This window comes from Panthera pardus, unplaced genomic scaffold (genome assembly GCF_024362965.1).
Source record: "Panthera pardus isolate Hobbes unplaced genomic scaffold, ASM2436296v1 HiC_scaffold_6, whole genome shotgun sequence".
NCBI lineage: Eukaryota > Metazoa > Chordata > Mammalia > Carnivora > Felidae > Panthera > Panthera pardus.
Window position 1 is genome coordinate 63,221,795 of NW_026526991.1, and position 20,649 is coordinate 63,242,443.

Consider the following 20,649-nt stretch of genomic DNA (forward strand, 5'->3'; position numbering starts at 1 on the left):
AAACAAACCTACACATCTGTGATCAGCTGATTTTTGATAAGAATGTCTGGAACATTTAAGAGGAAAAACTAGTCTTCAACACTTGGTGCTGGACACCTGGATACCCACATGCAGAAGAATGATGTCGGCCCTTTCTTCACACTGGACACAAAAATTAACTCCAAATGGATCAACAATTTAAATATACAAACTATAACTTATATTCTAAAACTTCTAAAACTTTATAAAGGAAAACAGGGGTAAACTTCACGACTTTGGATTTAGCAACGGTACCTTCGATAGGACACCAACTGCACAAGCAACAAAAGAAAACCAGATAAACTGACCTTCATCAAAATTAAAAACTGTAAATCAAAGGAAACTATCAAGAGAATGTAAAGACAGCTATGGAATGGGAGAAAATATTTGTAAATCACATATCTAATAATGATCTAGTATTCAGAATGATTACAAAAAGAACTCATAACTTAACAACACAGAATAAAAAATGGGCAAAGGACTTAAATAGACATTTCTCCAAAAAAGATACACAAAGAGCCAAAAAGCACATGAAAAGATGTTCAACATCATCTCAGACGCAAATGAATTTTAAATGAAAATGAAAATCAAAACCACAGTGAGACACCACTGCACACCCACTAGGAAGGCCATAAGAAAAAGAAAAATAACAAGTGTTGGTGAAGATTCCGAGAAACCAGAACCCTCATATCGTACTTTGCCAGTAGGATCATAAAATGGTGTAGTCACTGCGGATAAGTTTGATGGTTCCTCCGTCAATTAAACACTCAATTACCATATAACCCAGCAATTCCAACCCTAGGTATATCACCAAAAGACTGAAAACAAGTGTTCAAATAAAAACTTATACATGAATGTTCATAATAGCACTGTGCATATAGTCAAAAGGTGGAAACAACCCAGATGTCTGTCAATGAGCGAAAAAACAAAATGTGGTGTATTATCCAGCCATAAAAATGCATAAACTATTGATATACACTACAATATGAACTTTCTTTTTTTATTTATTTTTTTAATTTTATTTCTTTTATTTTTATTTTTTCTTTCTTTCTTTCTTTCTTTCCTTACTTATTTATTTACTTATTTGTTTTTGAGAGGGCACGCACAGGCACACGTCCAAGAGGGGGAGGGGCAAGAGAAAGGGAGAGAGAACCCCAAGTGGGCTCCACAGTGTTACCCCAGAGCCCAATGTGGGCCCGAACTCAGGAACAGCGAGGTCATGACCTGTGCTGAAATCAAGAGTCGGATGCTTAACCAACTCAGCCACCCAAGTGCCCCAATATGAATGAACTTTGAAAACACTACGTTAAGTGAAAGCAGCCCCATACCGTACGGTTCCATTGATATTAAACATCCAGAAAGCACATTAGTGGTTGACAGGGGCTGGGGGTAGTATGGAAAGGAGGAAGGGAAGTTACTGCTTAATGGATTACGGGACTTCCTTTGGGGTAAGAAGTTCCAGAACCAGATAGTGGTCATGGCTTGCACAAGGTTATGAGGTTACTTAACAGCACTGATGATGGTCGTACTCTGTCTCTTTCTCTCAAGAATAAATAAATGTTAAAAATATATATATTAAAATGGTTAAAAGTGGGGGCGCCTGGCTGGCTCAGTCAGTAGAGCATGCAATGGCTGATCTTGGAGTCATGAGTTTGAGCCCCACATTTGGTGCAAAGATTACTTAAACAAATTTAAAAAAAAAAAAGAAAAAGAAAACTGGAGGTATAGTGTTCTTCAGATTGTATCCTTCCTGAACCCCCATGCTCTCCAAGATGTACCAGCAACCTCTGAGCTCCACAAGGGAGGAAGCACTGTCCTGCTTTGCTTCACCTTTTCTCACTGGCGTCTAGCAAATAGCACTGGGCTTAATAAATCTCAGCCTAATAATCTGAGAGGGAAGGGGGGCTCTGCCACAGTGGCTTTTACCATCCACATACATACGTTTCTACGTGTGTACTCTTAAAAGAGCTCCACTGCTTGAAAAAGACAAAGGAAAAAGACAAAGAAAGAAGAAAACCGGTGTTTAGTAACTTCTGATCTAGTCAACTGCCCAAATGTTTGGGAAAATCCTGAATCAGGTTAAAAAAATGGAGGTGTCTGGCACTAAACTGTCACAAAATCGAGATAACGTTTGGTTCTCCTGGCAGGGAGTGATGGGGGACAACAACTGGGAACTGACAACATACCAGCAGCCACAACTCTAACCTAAGTAGAAAAATCTTGCAGTGTTGAAGTAAAGCAATCAGCTGCTGCTACTGGTTGGTAAAAAAGACCCAAGTTACATTTTCACCCTTCACCATCATCAAAATTAGATTTAAAAACACATTAAAGCAAAACAAAAACTCTCAAGTATCCAAGAGCCAAAATAAAGTCAAGTTTTACATGTGTAGTTGGGTAGTACCTAAAAAAAACAAAACATATACTGGTAAAAAGCACTTATGAAAAAAATGTAACTGACTTAATAAAGGAAGTTATTTGTAGGAGGAGGGAAAAAACCCAGAGATTTAACAATAAGACACTTGATAAGCTTGGTATTTAATTCCAATCTGGGAAAGGTCTCGGAATGGGGTTTGCATAAGAGAAAGGTGTTTGAAAAGCCAGCTCCACACTATATCTATTCTACCAACTGCCTTGCTGACATTCTACTTGGAGACAAACCCAACCTTAGAGAGCTGTTTAAACAAGTTCACCCCTAAGCCTCAGGTCTAGAGAATGAAAGCTTTGTTCTCACTCAAAAGAGACGTTTGATGTTTATGCTAAGGAGACCTGTCATTGCAGCTTAATTTATGGCTGACTGTAAATACCTGAGTATCTACAAGGGCCCACCTGCTGCCCAGGAAAATGTCAAGGTAAAACTGGATTGAGTGGCATCGTTACTACAGAGCGTGCCCGGTGTTCCTAGGAGAGAAGCGTATGGACTCAGCTGTCATGTTCGGACTATCTACTAGTAACTGGATACTTCTCCTTCACCTACAGTTTATAACAAACATATAAAATCATTCTGTTTTCTTTCTTTGTTGTACTGAAATAGACGTACATGTGGCTCATTAGGGCAGGGGACGATATTTATGAGTGGTGTTTTGTATTTGCTCCCTGACCTATTTCCTATACTATGGATGAGTGGAGAGGAGACAGTGCACGTCACAGTTCTGAGCGAGAAGAGGGATAGGAATGGTTTCAGGCAACTGGGACAATGAAGGAGAAAAAAATCAGCCAGAGCTGAGAATAAAACTAATGAGGCTGAGATCAAGTGCATTTGGCTGGCATAAAACGGGTAGGTGGTAGAATAAAACAAAGATGAAAGAGGTGAGGCAGGAAGAGAGCTTATCATGTTCCAAGTAACTCACAAATGTCTGTAGCATTTTTAAGTGACTAGGATAAAAACTGTACATATAGGAGATACTAGAAATACAGCAGGGAAGAACTGGAATATTTTACCTAGGATATTGCTGAGAGGATGGAAAAGAACCGAATGGATTCACTTAAACAAACTTATTAACTACTTAAAATGTGCAAGGCTCTGTGACAGGATAAAGCCACATAAAGAATAAGCCAGTTCCGGGGCGCCTGGGTGACTCAGTCGGTTAAGCATCCGACTTTGGCTCAGGTCATGATCTCACGCTTTGTGAGTTCAAGCCCCACGTAAGGCTCTGTGCTGACAGCTCACAGCCTAGAGTCTGCTTCAGATTCTGTGTCTCCCTCTCTCTCTGCCCTTCCCCTGCTCATGCTCTGTCTCTCAAAAATAAATAAACATTAAAAAAATTTTCTTTCAAGAATAAGCCAGTTCCTAGCATCAATTTTTAGGGGGCAGAGTCTGGGAGGTTGGGAGGAGCAGGATGGACAAAAGAGGAGGATGGACTCATTGACCAGGGGAAGGCAAGAGGACAAAGATCCCACACTGGAGGATGGGTCGATTTGGCTAAGAAGAGAAGGCCAAGGCCAAGAAAAGCACAAGGCATATTAGGTCCACAGCGAACAGACCGGCGCAAGGTTCCAGCCAGAGACAAGGATGGTAAGGGAGACCAGGCCAGATCAGATGCACTGTGATGCCCGGCTAAGGGTCTGGGGGTTATCCTGGAGGCCACATACAAGCAGTAGAACCATGAGATACAGAGGGCATGCTCTCCAAAGTTAAACCCAGCAATAGCATGGAGGACAAGTGAGAGACTGGAGGCAGAGACTGGTTAGCCAATTACTTTCATAGTCCTCATAGTATATGGTAGAATACAGGATGCAGAGCATACGCTTTGGAGTCTGACAGACCTCAAGCTCAGCACTGAACCTCTCCATGCCCCAGTCCCTTCATCTGCAGAACAGGGATAAGAGCGCTCAGAGAGCAGCTGTACAGAGTAAGTGTACAAGTCCTTAGCGTAACCCTTGAGTATATGGTAAATGTTTGGTAAACCAGATGCCCTTATCACTTCTGCCGTCCCGGTGTGTGACAAGGGTCTAAACTCTTCCTAGTTTTGTGGTTGTTCCAACAAGAAGAAGAAGGAAAGTCAGTTTGTGTGTCAACCTCTAACGGGCAAGCACAGACTCTTCAGTACCCCTCTCACCATTCAGCTTCATCCTGGATATTAGAAATGAATGCTTATTACAATTCAATTTTATCGACCACAAATATAAAATGTGATATACAAATGTACACCAAGACAACACATGATGATCTAGGGCAAGGCAGGTTCACCACAACTACTTAATAAAAAAAGACCTGCTTCAGTTCGGATTCCTCAACTCAAACATTGCAACCACCTAAAAAACTTATCTCTAAAGCACCCATAATCTCCTCTCTCCTCCACTCACTCACTCACTCACTCACTCACTCACAAATATCTAGGAAAAGGTAACTGGCAGTAGACGAAAGCCACATGCGGTCAAAGAATTTTTCACACGCGAGCTCCATCACCAGCATGGCTGGGCACCAGGTCTCAAGTCCCCTCGAACCCATCCTGGCTAGCTAGTTCCCTTCCTGCTTTCCTTCCCCTCACATATCCATCTAAGCCACCACACGCACACATTTTTGCAAACACCACTTATTTACTATCTCACAGATTCTGTAGGTCACAAGTCCAGACACAGCATGACTGGTGTTGGCCAGGGCTGCCTTCTCATTCAGGGCTGGGACCTCTTTCAAGCTCACTGGTTGTTGGCAAACTCCACGGCCCTGTGGATGGAAGCCTAAAGTCCCTATTTCCCTCCTCGCTGACAGCCAGGGACCACTCTCAGTTCTGGGAGTTGGCCCGCAGTTCCTGGCCACGTGGCCCCCATGGGCAGTTCACACATGGATGTTTACTTTCTTCCAAACCAGCCAGATCACTTCCGACTTCCTCTTCTGCAATCAGCTGAGAAAAGTGCTTCCAAAGGGCTAGCATGGTTAGGTCAGGTCTACCACGACAGTCTCCCTAGTTGAAGATCACCTGATTTGGGACCTTAATTACATCTACAAAATCCTTTCAAAGCAGTGCCTAGATTCATGTTTCATAACTGGAAGGTGGTATATTCCAAAGGCAGGAAATCTTGGGGGGAGGGGGCAGAGGGTGGAGCATGGTAGGCAGAATCACCTTATATAGTATCTTTATTTATCGTCCACGTGACCTGCCAGAAGGTAAGCTTCATGAAGGAAGGCATTTTTATTTCCTTCGTCTACTGTTGTACCTCTAGCACCTATGATAGTGCCTGGCATATGGTAGGTGCTCAATAAGTATGTGTTAAAGGAATCTTCAGACCACTAGAGTAGTACTCTCTCTATATTTATTTAGCTTATTTACAGGCTGTAAATGGGACTTCTGTCTATATTCAAATTCTGGTTCAGTGAAACCATTTAGGAATTCTTGGAACTCCACACGATATAATTTTATCTCTGCCACAATTATCTGTATGGCTCTCACGAAATACAGGTCATCCATAGGTTCCATACTCATTAAAATTTATTTGTAACCTCAAAATCAATACTCTCGGCGTTCTCACGGGCATTCACACACATGTGCAGAGTGGTAAAAAACGTGAGTCGTCCGACACATGTGTTCCCGGCTGACGGTGAACAAGGGGACGACGCTCTGTCTTCTTGCTCCAGCTTTCATACAGTAAATATATATGCGTCCTTTTCATAGTATACTCTGTGCCACACTTTTCCCCTTTCTGCATTTTTTTCTCTTGGTGATTTCACCACTTAAAACGGCCCCCAAGGGTAGTGCTAAGACGCTGTCCAGCGTTCCTAAGTTCAAGACGACGGCGATGTGCCTTACGGAGACAATATGTGTATCAGATAAGCATTGCTCAGGCTTGCATTGTGGTACTGTTGGCCTCAAGTTCAAGGCTAATGAACCAACACTATATATTGAATAAGATGTCTTTAAACAGAAACACACACATTAGCAAGGTTATGCACTGACTGCCTGACGAGAATGTGGTGACCAGTGGCTCACGGGAACCTAACGCCATCTCTCCCCTAGGAGCAGTAGTTCAGTATTTGCTAATCCGGTGTTCCAGTCAACTTTACACAACATAAGTACCATGAATAAAGACACTGGGCTACATTAGCCTTGTTTTACAGATGAAACCATGAAGTTGAGAGAGACGTGAAATGGTAGTTCACAGCACACTCTATCTGGCACATCATTCAGTTTTATTTTCTCCGGAGCACTCATGACTGAGAACTGTGTTTACTTATTTATTTTCAGTCTCAGCCACTGCTACTGTCATGACAGTTACAGATTCGGGGATTTTTATCTCTCTTGTTCTCTTGGGATCATCTCCCCAAGCCAAGAACCATTCCACACACATACCCAACCTAATGAATAAAGAAATCTCCCATACGTAATTGTGTAAACATCAGGGGTGACTGATACTTTTAAAGGGAAGAGCAGTTACTTTCATCACGCTAAATTCAAGGTATTCAACGAGACAAGCGCAGGCTTGGGATGAAGTGGAGAGAGAAGAAAACCGAAAAGAACACCAGAGCTGCCCGAGGAGGCACTGTCTCTGAAACCCAGAGAGCAGGTAAGATGGTCTGGGATGGAAACTTCATAGCTCAACCAAATGCTGGCGGCTCTACCAAGTAAGGGAAAGAGAGATACGCTCCGAAATAGCATTTTTGCTTGGTGTTACATTTATACTTGGCGGAGAAGCCGGCAGGCAGAGAGAACAGGCAAGAGCAGGGACGGTGCCTCTGAAAGCCTAAGCGCAGGTCAAACCAAGTGTGTGAGAGAAACTGAGGAGAGCGAACCCCAGGAGCAGGCAGGTAGGTAGGTATTTGAACGTGGGCATGAGGCAGTGCCTACAGAGTAGGAGAGGTGCGGGCCACACTGCGGGTCTGAGGGGCTGATTCCGACCAAGGCTTTGGCATTCCCAGGCCGGGCCGAACTGATGGGGTACCAACGCCAGCAGCACTTCCGGCGTCGGAGGGACCGGCGAGAAAGGGGACTCCAGGATTTGCTTTTTATAAATACAGAGAGGAAAATTAGATAAGACCCCCTTACATCAACTCCTCCTGTAACAGACCAGTAACACAAGAATTCAAGACAAAGAGGCGGGATTCCAGAATTCGTGTTCACCGCTGCTCTGAGCAAATGCTGAACAGTAAACAATAAGGATTTCAAAATTAAAACAAAAGAGCCACTTCGGTATTCTAATTTAACCTTCACAAATAAAGAAGATCTAAAGCACCATGGACTGAGAATTCCATTCCACCTCAACACCCTGTACTCCTGAGTTATTATGAGAACAGACTGCAACACAATTCAACTCATGTTCCAAAATGCAACAAGCAGCTTCAACAGGACATGCCGAAAGCAGCAGCACGTCTCCTCGTTTACTGATTCATATTTTGGTAGCAAGGTTACAATTAGCTCACCGGTGGAGAATAAACCTATTTATAACACAGCAGTCCACCTGAAAGACACAATCATCTAAAAAGGTTTTTAGAGGAAAATGAAGTGCAGCTTCTTCCTGTACTGACTGCAGATTCCCAAGGTCCTTTCGGATGAAGTCCTCAGTCTAACCTTCCTGTGTTCACAGGCACCATTCCAGCCACCTCTCAGCCTCCATGTTCTTATGTAACATTTACATAGTGCCATAAACATACCCAGAGTTGCGTAAGAATTAAAACGTTGCCAAACCAATAAAACCTAAAGCAGGTCGCTCCCTCCAGACTGTCTTTGATTAGCACAGGTACGCTGCCCGGGATACGATGTAAGAGCCTGTCAAAAGACAGAAATTAACTTGAGGAAATCTGAAACGGTCCACAAAAATATGCACGAATCAGAAGAAATCAACCACGCGGTGGCATGTGGTGCCCCTATCAATCCCAAGAGTATGTTATTCTGCCCCGTAAGATAAAAAGTAGCCCAACATTGCTCCTTCACTGAAGTCAGAAACTGTGTCTAAAAATACCTCCCAGCCAACTGGCTATCAGCAAGTTAGTCTCACAAATGTCCCAAGAAGAACTACACACACCATTTCCCTACTTTACAGAGGGAAAACTGAGGCAGTCACGGAAAGGTTAAGCAAGTGACTTGTTCAAGGACAACCTGTAAGGGAGCAAAGTTCTAGGGCTGAGACCTGGCCTCCTCCCTCCATCTGGCTCCAACCTTTAACCAGAGTAGCCATTTTATTATGTTTTAATCACATCTGTTCCAGGAGCTCTTTTAACAAAAGTAACCAGAGATTCTCTTTTTCTCTATAAGAGTTCGCTCTCACTGTACTTCAAATCCATGTCCCCTCAACAAAATTCTAAGACTTGGCCTGAAATTAGATGAAGTCTGCTCACAGAAATTCAAAATATTCCTATCAGAACCTCAAATGTCTCCCTCGTTGCTTTGGTCTTAAGAAACGAATGTCATGTTCTCCCACCACTAACAAATGCAATTGTATATTTTTAAAGACTGTTGTGGAAATTCCGAAAGTAGGCCTTAAAACCTGCTATACCCATCAAGTGGTTGCTGTTTACAACCTGGAACTCATTCTCCTTGTCACTGGCCTTTCACAAAGTCGCAGTTCATGCCCTAACAGAAACACCTATCCCTTGCTGCCCTCATGCCACGTCCAAGTACCAGGCATCAAGGCTCCCTGGCTCTGCCACTCCTCCAGCCCACCTAGGGGAGCACACAGAGGAAATGCAGGGGAGGAAAGCAATCAACTTCTTGTTATCCCACAGCCTCTATTTTCCCAGAACTGACGTTTTACTTTCAGCCTTTTGCAACAGTGGTCTCTGTAGCATGCACTATTGGCAACTAGATGTGTCCCGGAAAAAACTTGTAGTGTCTGGCCAAGAAGTTTAAAGGCCTTCGAGAATGTTTGCTGGACACACAACCTAATTTCCAATTTACCAAAAAAAGAAACTAACTCTCTATTATGCCCACCCATCCTCATCCCAACAAACATCCATTTTAGGAAGGTTACAAAAAATGAACTCTGTCCTATTCAGAACCAGTTGGATTACCAATTAAACATTCTTAACTAGGCTCACCACAAGAAAAACCCCACAGATATTACACCAAATCAACAGGGAAATGGCTGTTAAAAAAATCTTACATATATTAGGGCCAGTATAAAAAAATTCTATGGAGAGAACTGAAAAGATTTACTCAGACACATACAAAATGACAAACCTGAAGGCTGAGCCTCCTTATTTACTATCCTACTAGAGAAATAACATCATGTTACACATTCCCAGAACATGGCCCATAAGAAGGCCCGGCAAACATTATTCACGAAAACCATGATCTTACCACAACCGACGGCCTGTGTTCATACACCTTCACCATGTTTATCAGATCCCACAGCATGTTACCCATACACAGAGCAGCGAGACCCAGGAACACACACGAGGTGCTTAACAGAAGCATTAGCCAGTGAACAAAGACCCCACTGCACAGGCTACACCACTGGGAGCAAATATCAAAGCTGGAGATAATGAACTTGTTTTTGAGACTCCAAAGTAGGATGATGTCTTTTCTTGTTTGTCTGGTTTATTAAAGAAGCCTGAACCCACCTGAGAATCATTATTTTTAGTAGAGAGGACAGCCACAGTGCACACACTTGATCTCCCATAGCTGGAAGGTTAGGGGCTGCTGAGAAGTCAAAAGCACAGGCTTTGTACATCGGGAGCGAATACAATCCTGATCGTCTCTCCCAGATCCATCTGCGGGTCAATAATCACTTCAATATAACTGCCAAATATAACCTTCATCTGCTACCCCAATGCCAAAACACATTTAAGACGAGTCTCTTAAGTTAAATATTTTAGGGTTTCATCTGCTCTTTTCTGCCCCCAAAGCCTCATAAACAACACACCGAGCCGGGTGTCCCACAGAAAAGGTGCCCACCTCTAGAGTGGGAAGGGTGGGGGTTGGAAGGTAAGGGGCGTGTGAGGGTGGGGGAGTGCGTGGGGGGCAGGGCTGGGAAAAGGGATTGTGTGGGAAGGTAAATAAGTACTGACCAAGGGCCAGAGTCGGTCCAGTGGTGGGATCTTTAAATAATCTTGGGGGTTGGAGGTAGGTTCTAGGATTTCACCTGAAAGGCATCCACAAAGTGATTAACTGAATGGGCCCCCTGGGGTGGGGTGGGGGAGGCGAGGCGGAAAGCAAATACACCTAGATGCAGATTAACCGTTCGGGAACTAGGTTTCCTAGGGTTAAAGAGATTCCACAGCCAAGCTACAAAAACGTTTAGGGGCCTGTTGGTCTCGCTTCCTCCCAACAGCTTCCACGGGGCATGTGTATGTGGGGGGTTTTGCCCCACTGAACTCAAAGGGGTTGTGCGCAGGGTAAATGTGACTCCCTTTCCCAGAACATTAGGGAGGAAGGAGAGGGAGGGGAGGGAGGGGAAGAGACACCCCAAGTGCAGGTCCTGAAGGAAAGGTTAGAGACCCCTTCCCCTGTCATCTGAGGTGCGCAAGGGCTCGCACCATCAGGGTACCTCGGAGAAGCAAAGACCCATCGCCCGAGCCCCTCAATCTTGGCGGGAGAAAAGACGCCCCCCCAAGAGCATCTGGTGGGAGGGAAGGAAGACCCCCGCCCCTGGACACGCTGAGAGGCAGAAGCACGGATCTCCAAATCTTAGGGAAGGGATCCCGCTCTCCCCTCTATGGAACAAGGGGGTGCTGGGAGCGCGACCCCGAGAGCTCCCCGAAACCAGTTCCGTCTGGAAGGGGGCTCGGGTCCCCAGGGGCCCCGCGTGAGCTCGGTCCTGGCAGGGCAGCCACGCCTCGGGGGTCTGGGGACGCCGACCGAGGGTCACCCCGACTCCTCCGCGCCCCCCACCCGGCCATATTGTGCGCGTGGGGAGGGGGCGCGCTGTAGCTAGGGGCCGCGGCGCGAGGCCTCGCCCTCGCCCGGCCTTCTCCATCCCGGCCCCCGCCCCCCGGCCCGGGACTCACCCTGGATCCCCCGGGGCCCGGACCCGCCGCTGCCGGCGAGCAGGAGGAGGACAACGGGGAAAAAGGAGGAGGCTCCGGCCGACTCCGCCATAGTAACCGCCGCCGCCGCCGCCGCCGCAGCCCAGCAGCGCCCAGCGCGCGCGCGCGCGCCCCCGGCGCCTCCCCTCCTCCCTCAGCCCCGCTCCCGCCTCCCTCTCCTCCGCCCGGCGCCGGCACGTGCGCTCCCGGCCGAGCCGGCGCCGCGGCCGCCGCGCGCGCCCCCGAAGGGCGGGGCCGGGTGCGCGCGGGCGCCCGCCTTAAAGGGGAGTGTCCCTGTTAAAGGGGTGGGAGGGGCCCGCGCCTCGGCCACCTCACGGGTGGGTGCGGAGCGCTCCGCGGAGAGGCCCGCGCCTGACACGCGGCCTCCACCCTGGCCTGCGCCCCGCCCAGCGTGCAGTTATCAGCACCGACCCCTTCCCCCGCATCGAATGTTCGGCGAGTCGCGTGCGTGTTCCCGTTCCCTTCATCCCCACTGCCGAGCCTCAAGCCCCCATCACGTCCCGCGTCCTGCCCGGGTCCTCGCAACCGGCCTCTGGCTGGGCTCCCTGTCCCGCGCGGCCGCCTGCCATCCGCCGGACGCAGGCGACCTGTGTGATCGCAGCCTGGGGGGGCCCTTTGCAGGACAGAGCCAGGTTTTTAATGCTACCGCTCAGTCTTGGTGAGGGTACTTCGGGACGCACTCCCATTCTGCCCGGAGGTAGAACCCTCACTTGATAGAACCCTTTTGGGTTTGACATTATATATCAAACGCCTTAAAATATCCATACCTGTGGACTGCTATTATTCCTTATCTGTCTTCAAGAAATGATAGAGATGAGGACAAATATGTACGAAAAATGTTAACAGTTGCATGTTTATCATTGTAAAAAGCTGGAAACTTAAGTAGGCAATAATAGAAGACAAATAAATGCTGGCCCATCAATATGATGGAACATTATTTAGTAACTAAAAAATTACAGAAACGAGTAAGGTGAGATATTTGTGAGATAATGTTAAATCAGCAAGCAAAATACCAAACTATTTACAGCATTATTCTAGTTTTGTTGGTAATGTATAACTGTACAGAAAAAAGACTGGAAAGGAATTACCCGATATTATCAGTAAGTATTGCCAGAATATTTTTTTTTTTACTTTTTCTTGAAACATTTCAATATTTTCTAAATATTTTACAAATACACAAGTGTTGGGGCACCTGGGTGACTTAATTGATTGAGCATCCGACTTCAGCTCAGGCCATCATGATCTCACGGTTTGTGAGTCTGACTTCGGCTCAAGCCGTGATCTCATGGTTTGTGAGTTCGAGCCCTGGCTGGGCTCTGTGCTGACAGCTCAGAGCCTGGAACCTGCTTGGTATTCTCTCTCTCTCTCTCTCTCTCTCTCTCTCTCTCTCTCTGCCCCTCCCCCACTCATGCTCTGTCTCTCTCTTAAAAATAAACAAAAAAATTAAAAAACAAACAAGTGTCACTTACAAATTTAGAAAGAAGTGCTTATAGAAAGCAAACTGAATCGCCCATATCTTTTTGAAAAGAGTTTACTTTCTTTAGCTTGAGAGTTTGAACTCATGAAGAAGGCAGGGTCTTTGGAACCAGACTTCTGGATCTGAATTTTCCTTTTCTAACTAACTGGCATGAACACTCGGGCAAGTTTCTTAATCTAAGTACAGTATGTCATCATGTGAGATCTAGGGGTGGACAGGGTGACTGGAGGTAGGGGGCAGAGTTTCCCAAATGGAATCCTTACCTTTTAAGTTGTCACCAATCTGAAGAATGCTCTTCCTCACCTCCAAAAGAAAAAAAAGACTGCAGCCACACCCCCCAGACACAACTGACATGCAAACACACACGTGCAAAGTTACGCAGAGACACTGTCTACAAGTGGGTCAGTGGCTGGATGAGTAAACACCTTATTTTTATACTGCTCTCCCTCACTACCCCAAAATGGGCACACACACCCCAGTCCATCTAACTGGTCTCTCAAACCCTGCTCCACCCATACTTAGGGGACCCAGCTGTGATGTGCACAGCACTGGGTTACTGTGTTAGTTTCCTAAGGCTCCCTTAACAAAGTATCACAAATTGGGTGGCTTAAAATAACAGAAATTTATTCTCTCACAGTTCTGGAGGCTAGAAATCTGAAACCAGGGTGTCAGCAGGCCCATACTCTCTCTCTAAAGCCTCTAGGGAAGAATCCTTCCTTGTCTCTTCTGGCTTCTGGTGATTCCCAGAATCCTTGGTGTTCCTTGGCTTGTGGAAGCATTATTTCATTCTCTGCCTCCACCTTCACATGGCCATCTTCTCTCTGTGTCTGTATGTCTGTGTCCAAATTTCTCTCTTCCTATAAAGACACCAGTTGTTGGATCAGGGCCAACCCGAATCCAGTATGAGTTCAACTAATTTTAACTTGATTACATCTACGAAGATCCTGTTTCCAAATACGATCACAGGTTCTGGGTGGACATGAATTGTGTGTGTGGCGGGGGGGCATTACTCAATACAGTTACCTTAACCAAACCCTGCAGTTGAGGAGAGAAAACTAACCCCTCAGGAGCACATTGCTGAGGCCAAGGAGAAGGAACTGTGCTTCCCCTAAACCTTGCTGAGTGCTGCCACTGTGGCTGCAAGACCCAGGAGGAACCAGTGGCTGCTTTTCTCCCAGACAGCATGGTCGGCTAGATACCTGAATATACAGCCTGGAGAACCAGAACCCTGGGGCAACAGCCCAAAAGCCAGCTCCACCATCTCACTTGATAGCATTTGACTTTGGGCAAGATACTTTACCTCCCTAAACCTTGATTCTCTCATCTGGAAAACGGAGCCGATGATAGTTCTATGTCGCAGAGATGTTGCGAGGATATTGTATGTAAAGCACTTAGCATAGCCTCTGACACACAGGAAGGGACGTAAAAAGAATAGCTGTGATGAGGATGAGGATGATTTGACCTTTACTGCAATCCTGTGAAGTGGCTGAGGCATGTCAGTGTGTGTGCAATTTACAGGTGAGGCAGTTGAGAGCTAGGGAAGGGAAGCACCTTGCCCAAGCTCACGTATAATTAAGCGCTGGAGCCACAGCCTACTTACTGGTCCTGTGCTCCTTTGACATCATAGCATCTCATGCTTTCCCAGGAACTGGTCTCCAAGAGCCAGCTGAAGGTGGGGAAATTAGACTGGCAGGGGTGTGGGACGGGTTGGATCGTTCACACCCTATTCCTGAGAATTTGGCACACCCCCTCAAATTAGAGCTTTCCTAGATGATGTGCCTACCTTCCCTTTTAGGTCCTGAGCCGAGCACTAGAGAGCCCAATCTATCGGTGTCCCACTCACAGATCGGCTCTCTGACCATCCCTGAAAGTTTCAGCAAGGTGTCCATTTCTGTAAAAAAAAAAATCTTCTGTGAAGATTTCTCCTTCATCTTAGGACTGGACCCACATCACACTCTTTAAACTCCTTGTCTGCCCTGTCTCTGGACTTTGTCATGGGATTCCCTGGAGCTCCCCAGCCTCCAATGACTGGACCATCCAGTGTTACAGCTGCCATCTTAGTCACAACGCACCAAGACGTTGTCATCTTAGGGGATTTGGCATAGTTTGCCTTGGTGGATAGCAGGGTCATTAACCTCAAGAAAGTAATGGCTCATCTTCATTCATCCATTCTACAAGCACGCGTGGAGCGTCTATGGTATACAAGGTGCAACATGTAAACTTGGAGAAGTCGTGCTCCTTACCTTCATGGAACTTACAATAATCGAGACAAGCATTTCTAAAAAGGCAACATGTGATATATGCTATAACACACACCAGTAAAGGGGCAGTGGGGGCACTCAGGAGGGTCTGGATGCTTCAATGCTGCAGGGACAAGCTGAGGAGGTGGGAAAGGTTTCACGGAGAGGCCATGCTACAGTTGACTCTTGGAAGATCGATGAGTGTCCCCTAGATAGATAGGAGGCTTGTGGAGGCAAGAGAAAGCAGGAGGTTGTTCCCCGCAGAGGGCGCGACACAATCAAGATACTGAAGTAAAACTGCCTGGCATTTAGGGGAACCATGAGCGGCATGGCAGCACACCCAAAGGGTGCAAGGTGAAGGGGGCCGGTGGTGGAGCTGACAGGTAATGTTGAAGAGCTAGACAGATGTGGAAACATACTTTGGAAACATAGTTTTCTTAGCAGGGTTCTAAGCAGATGGGTTGGTGTGTGTGTGTGTGTGTGTGTGTGTGTGTGTGTGTGCGTGTGTGTGTGTGTGTGTTTTATTATATTTGTGTTTTAGAAAGACCACTTTGCTGAACCAAATGAACTTGAACTTTGTGCTGGTGGTTGGAGGAAGGCAAGGCTGGTGGTAAGGTAAACCAAAAAGGAGACAATTCCAGCAGTCCAGTCAAGATAGGGGGACCTGACCCTAGGCAGCAACACTGGAGATGGGAAAGAGATGTGAGGGCACCGGGTTGGCTCAGTTGGTGGAGCATGCAACTCTTGATCTTTGGGTTGTGAGTTCAAGCCTCGCACTGGGTGTAGAGATTACTTAAAAATAAAATCTTTTTTAAAATGTTTATTTATTGGGGCACCTGGGTGGCTCAGTTGGTTAAGCAACCAACTTCGGCTCAGGTCATGATCTCACAGTTTGTGAGTTCAAGCCCCGCGTCGGGCTCTGTGCTGACGGCTCAGAGCCTGGAGCCTACTTCAGATTCTATGTCTTCCCCTCTCTCTACTCCTCCCCTGCTCACACTCTGTGTCTCTCTGTCTCTCAATAATAAATAAATGTTAAAAAAATAAAAAATAAATAAAATGTTTATTTATTTATTTTGGAGAGAGAAAGCACATGCAAGCAGGGGAGGAGCAGAGAGAGAGGGAGAGAGAGAACCCCAAGAAGGCTCCATGCTGTCTGTGCAGACCCAACACAGGGCTAAATCTCATGAATCATGAGATCATGACCTGGACCAAGAGTCAGCTGCCTAACCAACTGAGCCACCCAGGCACCTACTTAAAAATAAAATCTTAAAAAAAAAAAAAAAAGAAATATAGGTTCAAGAGATTTGAAAGAGGTGGAAGCTATAAGATTAATTGGATGTGGGAAGTGAGGAAGAGGAAGGAAATGGGGATGGCCCATATGATTCCAGGATAATCTGGCTTGGTTGACTGGATACTTGGTGGCTCCATTCAGCAGATTAGCAAGAGCAGGTCTGGGAGAAAGATGAGCTCCCCATTGGGTGTACAGAGTTTGAAAGGCCTCCTGTAGGCACCTGAAGCCATGGAGATATGGATTTGGAAGCATATCATAATTGTTCAAATAGCTTAGGGGTGTTGCTGGAAGTACAGCAACACTGGCAAGAAAGAGGAGACAGAGAAAGAACAGTCAGAGAAACAGGAAAAGAACTTGGAAAGAACAGACTCATGGAAACCAAGGCAGGAAAGGGTTTCAAGAGATGAGTGGTTTCTTTTTTTTTTTTTTAATTTTTAAATTTATTTTTGAGAGAGAGAGAGAGACATAGCATAAGTGGAGGAGAGGCAGAGAAAGAGGGAGACACAGAATCAGAAGCAGGCTCGAAGCTCTGAGCTATCAGCACAGACCCTGATGGAGGGCTTGAACTTGCGAACTGTGAGATCATGACCCGAGCTGAAGTTGGACGCTTAACCAACTGAGTCACCCAGGCACTCTTAGGTCAGTGGTTTCTAATGTTGAGAAGAGGTAAAATAGGATGAGGAACAAAGAATGTCTAAGATTTGATTACTTGAAGCCCATTGGTGATGCTTACCTGAGCAGGTTCAGTGGAACACGGATGGGGTGGAGGCCTAACCTCAGGGGGCTACAGGTGAAGGCGAAGTGAAGGCTTAGAAAGACTGTCATCTGTTCTTTAAAGAACTTGGCTGTGACGGGAGAGGGAGGTTTGGATTTCTTTCAGAATGACTGACCAGTTTCCCTGAGCAAACCTTCTGCTAAAGAAGCAACTCAAAATGCTTAGTAAACTACCAAGAAAGTATAGAATACTTGAGTCAAAAATGAAGGAACAAAAAGAGGGGAAAGTAGAGCAGCAAAGCTGGCTTTCACCTTGAGAGCATTTGCTTACCAGGTGAACTTGAACTTTGGTTTTCAAAGGCAAGGGAACAGAAGACAAAGCCCAAGTGCCCAAGGTGAGGAGACTAATAAGCAACTATCTGCACAAAGGTGACCCACAATGGGTAATAATATACTAGGTTGAAGGATGAACTAGAAATAATTGACTCCCCCAGGAGATAGGCAAGGAAAATTGTGGACTTGAACCTTGGCTCTGAGTGAGAATGGGGGAAAATCTTCCCTGAGAATTCTCAACCACAAGCTGGCCTGCGTGATTGAATTTCATTCCAGATTCGCCCTACCTGGGTGATGTGAAAAACTGCACACTATTTGGATTCAAGTAGTCCTGTGCTGGTGGTACCTCCTGATTGTACCTGGAAGAAAGAAGAGCAGATCATCTCTAGAGGAAGCCACCTTCATCTCAAGCTACAACAAATTCTCACAGACAAAATTGCAAGAAATATAAGCTCTGTAGTCAAAAATCCAAAAAGCAACTAAATAGGGCCAAGAGAAAAATAGGAGGTGACTTAGAATTGCATACAATAGTTCCCCCTGTCCACAAGGGATGTGTTCCAAGACCCCAGTGGATGCCAGAAACGGAAGATAGTACTAAACCCTTTATATACTATGTTTTTTTTCCTATACATATCTATGATAAAGTTTAACTTATAAAGTAGACACAGTGAGGGATTAACAACAATAACCAACAATAAAAGAGAGCAATTTATAAAAATATACTGTGATAAAAGTTATGTAAATGTGGTCTCTCAAAATATCCTATTATACTGTACTCACCTTTCTCCTTGTGATGATGTGAGATGATAAAATGCCTACAAGATGAGATGAATGAGGTGAATGATGTAGGCTTGTAATGTAGTGTTAGGCTACTACTGACTTTCTGACAATATGTCAGGAGGATTGCTTGCTTCTGAACCATGGCTGACCAAGGGTAACTAAAACTGTGGAAAGGGAAACCATAGATTAGGGGGGCTACTATACTCATAGAAAACGTCTTTCAAAAATGAAGGCTAAATAAAAAAATGTATAAATTATATATGAATTCATGAGTACTTTATTAACTGTCAGGTATTTGCTAATAGAAGAGAAATAGATTATTTAACTTCCAGGTTAAGAGAAGGAAGAAAATAGAATGAGAAAAATAATCAATCCGAAAGGAGGCAAGAAAGGAAAGCAAAAAAATAATTTTAAGGTAGGATGAATAGAAAACATAAACAAAATGGTGAAAATAAATTCAAATATATCCATGATTACAATAAATATGAATGGGCTAAATAATCCAATGTAAAGACACAGATTTCCAGCCTGGACAAGAGAGAGAAAAGGAGATTTCCAGAAGGATACAGAAGGTCACAGGAGTGTTTGCTGTGTTTTGTTGGTTTAGTAAGAAGGGAGAGATTGCAACTTAGACTGCAGTAAAGGAGCCAAGATGAGTTCAAAGATACTGTGGAAGAAGAAGGAGTAAGTGATGGATCCAGAACCTACGGTGTATGGGGAACACAGGATCAAGATCCAGAGTAGCCTTGGACAGAGGGTGGAGGAAGAAGGTGAACTAAGGGAGTTTACAGGCATGAGAGGGCCACCTGGGTGTTCTCAGCCAAACTGCACTCATGGCCCTCTGTTGTGGTACAATATGGTCAGGAGGCAGGATGGCATATCATGGTGGGTGTGCTTAAATAAAGTGGTGAGCATTTGTAAAAGCCACTGTGGAGAATGGGAGTGGCATGCAGGGACATGGAAAAGCAGAAAGGGATCACCAGAGTGGCACTGGGGCCCGACCAGGGTTTCAGAACCTAAAACTGTGTTCATAACAAACTTTGGTACAGTTTCCTCTGGAAATACTTAGCAGTCCTGGGTGGGCAGAAGAGGGGACATTTGGAGGATGAAAGGTGAGAAGTAGGATGATAGGTATTGGTAGATGAAAGACGGGACAGAGAGTTGAGAGAAGCAGAGGGAGGGCAGTGTAGGAATGGAAGGCACCTGAATGTGATATGGCTGGTGGGTGAGGATGGGAGTCTGGCCAGAGGGGCCAGCCTGAAAGCCCCAGACAACATCAGATACCTGATGCCATCAACCATGTGCAATGGTCCCAGAGGATGATGCTGACCTCTGGTGTACTGGAGAGAAACTCTCCCCTGGCTTTTCTCACTCGCTGCTCCAGAGGCCATTGCATGATTTTAGAGTTTTTTCTTTAACCCTCACACTGACCCTGTTCCACTCCAGTGCCTCCTTGGTAAACAGGCCTGGTGCTCTCAGCCTTGATGATTCATGCTTCAATTTCTACGTGAGCATGCCCAATGGCCAAACAGGATGGTTCTCCTGGTCATTCTCCTTTTGTTGGGGACCTCTGAGCTTTTGCCTGTCTGGCCCCCTCTTCTCCACACCCTTAATGAGACTCCAGTTCAGAGCCTCATACCACACATCCCTGGTACTGCTAGTGCCACAACCTCTCTGCCGCCTGGCCATCCTCCCTGTGGTCACCAGGGACGCCGCTGCACATCCATGTCCAAGAAAGCCCCTTGCACTTTGTCATCTACCTTCCTGACAGCATATAGGCTCCCTATTGCCCAAAACACCAAGCCAAACCCATGACATTCTGAATCTGGAGGAGATTTTAGAACTTATTTTAGTCTGATCTCATTTTACAGGTGGAGGAATTGAGGCTCAGAGAAGATAAATGACTTGTCCAGGATGGAACCAAAACTGGCAGTCAAGCCCTCTACCTGAGGAGAACTTAATATCCATCCAGACTTACTTAAAAGTAGAGCACAGAAAGCGACCACTTATTCTCCTAAGAGCTTTAGATGGGTGATTTGTTTTATTTATTTATTTTAGTAATCTCTACACCCAACACAGGGCTCAAACGCACGACCCCAAGATCAAGAGTCCCATGCTCCACCAACTGAGGCAGCCAGGTGCCCCCCAGGTCTTCAGATGGAGTAGTCAGTCTTCACAAGCCCTCCAGTGTAGAGATGAGGAACTGAGGCATAGAGAGCTTCAATAACCTGCCCAAGGTCACTCAACTGATTAATCCCCACCCTGATAGCTCTCCTATTGTCCTGGCTTCTGTCTCCCTCTCCCTCGCTCTCTCCCCCTCTTGTATACACACACCCACACACACCCCTCCACCACCCCACCCACACACCAAATCCTCACC

General features: G+C 45.7%; 1 protein-coding gene and 1 long non-coding RNA gene across 4 annotated transcripts in view; both read right to left on the reverse strand.

The window, feature by feature from the left end:
• Positions 1-11,568, reverse strand: part of ACVR1B (activin A receptor type 1B) — a 34,732-nt gene extending 23,164 nt beyond the window's left edge. Inside the window, exons 1-2 of one of the 3 annotated variants that reach the window (XM_019419423.2) lie at positions 11,396-11,508; positions 10,010-10,159 (exon numbers count right to left, since the gene is read on the reverse strand). Coding sequence is in view for 2 of the 3 variants with exons in the window: in XM_019419424.2 (XP_019274969.1) it covers positions 11,396-11,486 (91 nt within the window). In the remaining variant the exon portion in view is untranslated. Of the gene's footprint in view, positions 1-10,009; positions 10,160-11,395 lie in introns of all 3 variants that reach the window. The other 2 variants (XM_019419424.2, XM_019419422.2) reach the window with 2 other exon arrangements.
• Positions 11,569-13,514: 1,946 nt separating this feature from the next.
• On the reverse strand, positions 13,515-18,516 carry LOC109249316 (uncharacterized). The gene is made up of 4 exons (XR_008419594.1): positions 18,270-18,516; positions 17,777-17,848; positions 14,695-14,802; positions 13,515-13,768 (listed from the first exon to the last, which is right to left on the reverse strand). It is a non-coding gene; the product is annotated as an uncharacterized LOC109249316 (long non-coding RNA).
• Positions 18,517-20,649: the final 2,133 nt, after the last annotated feature.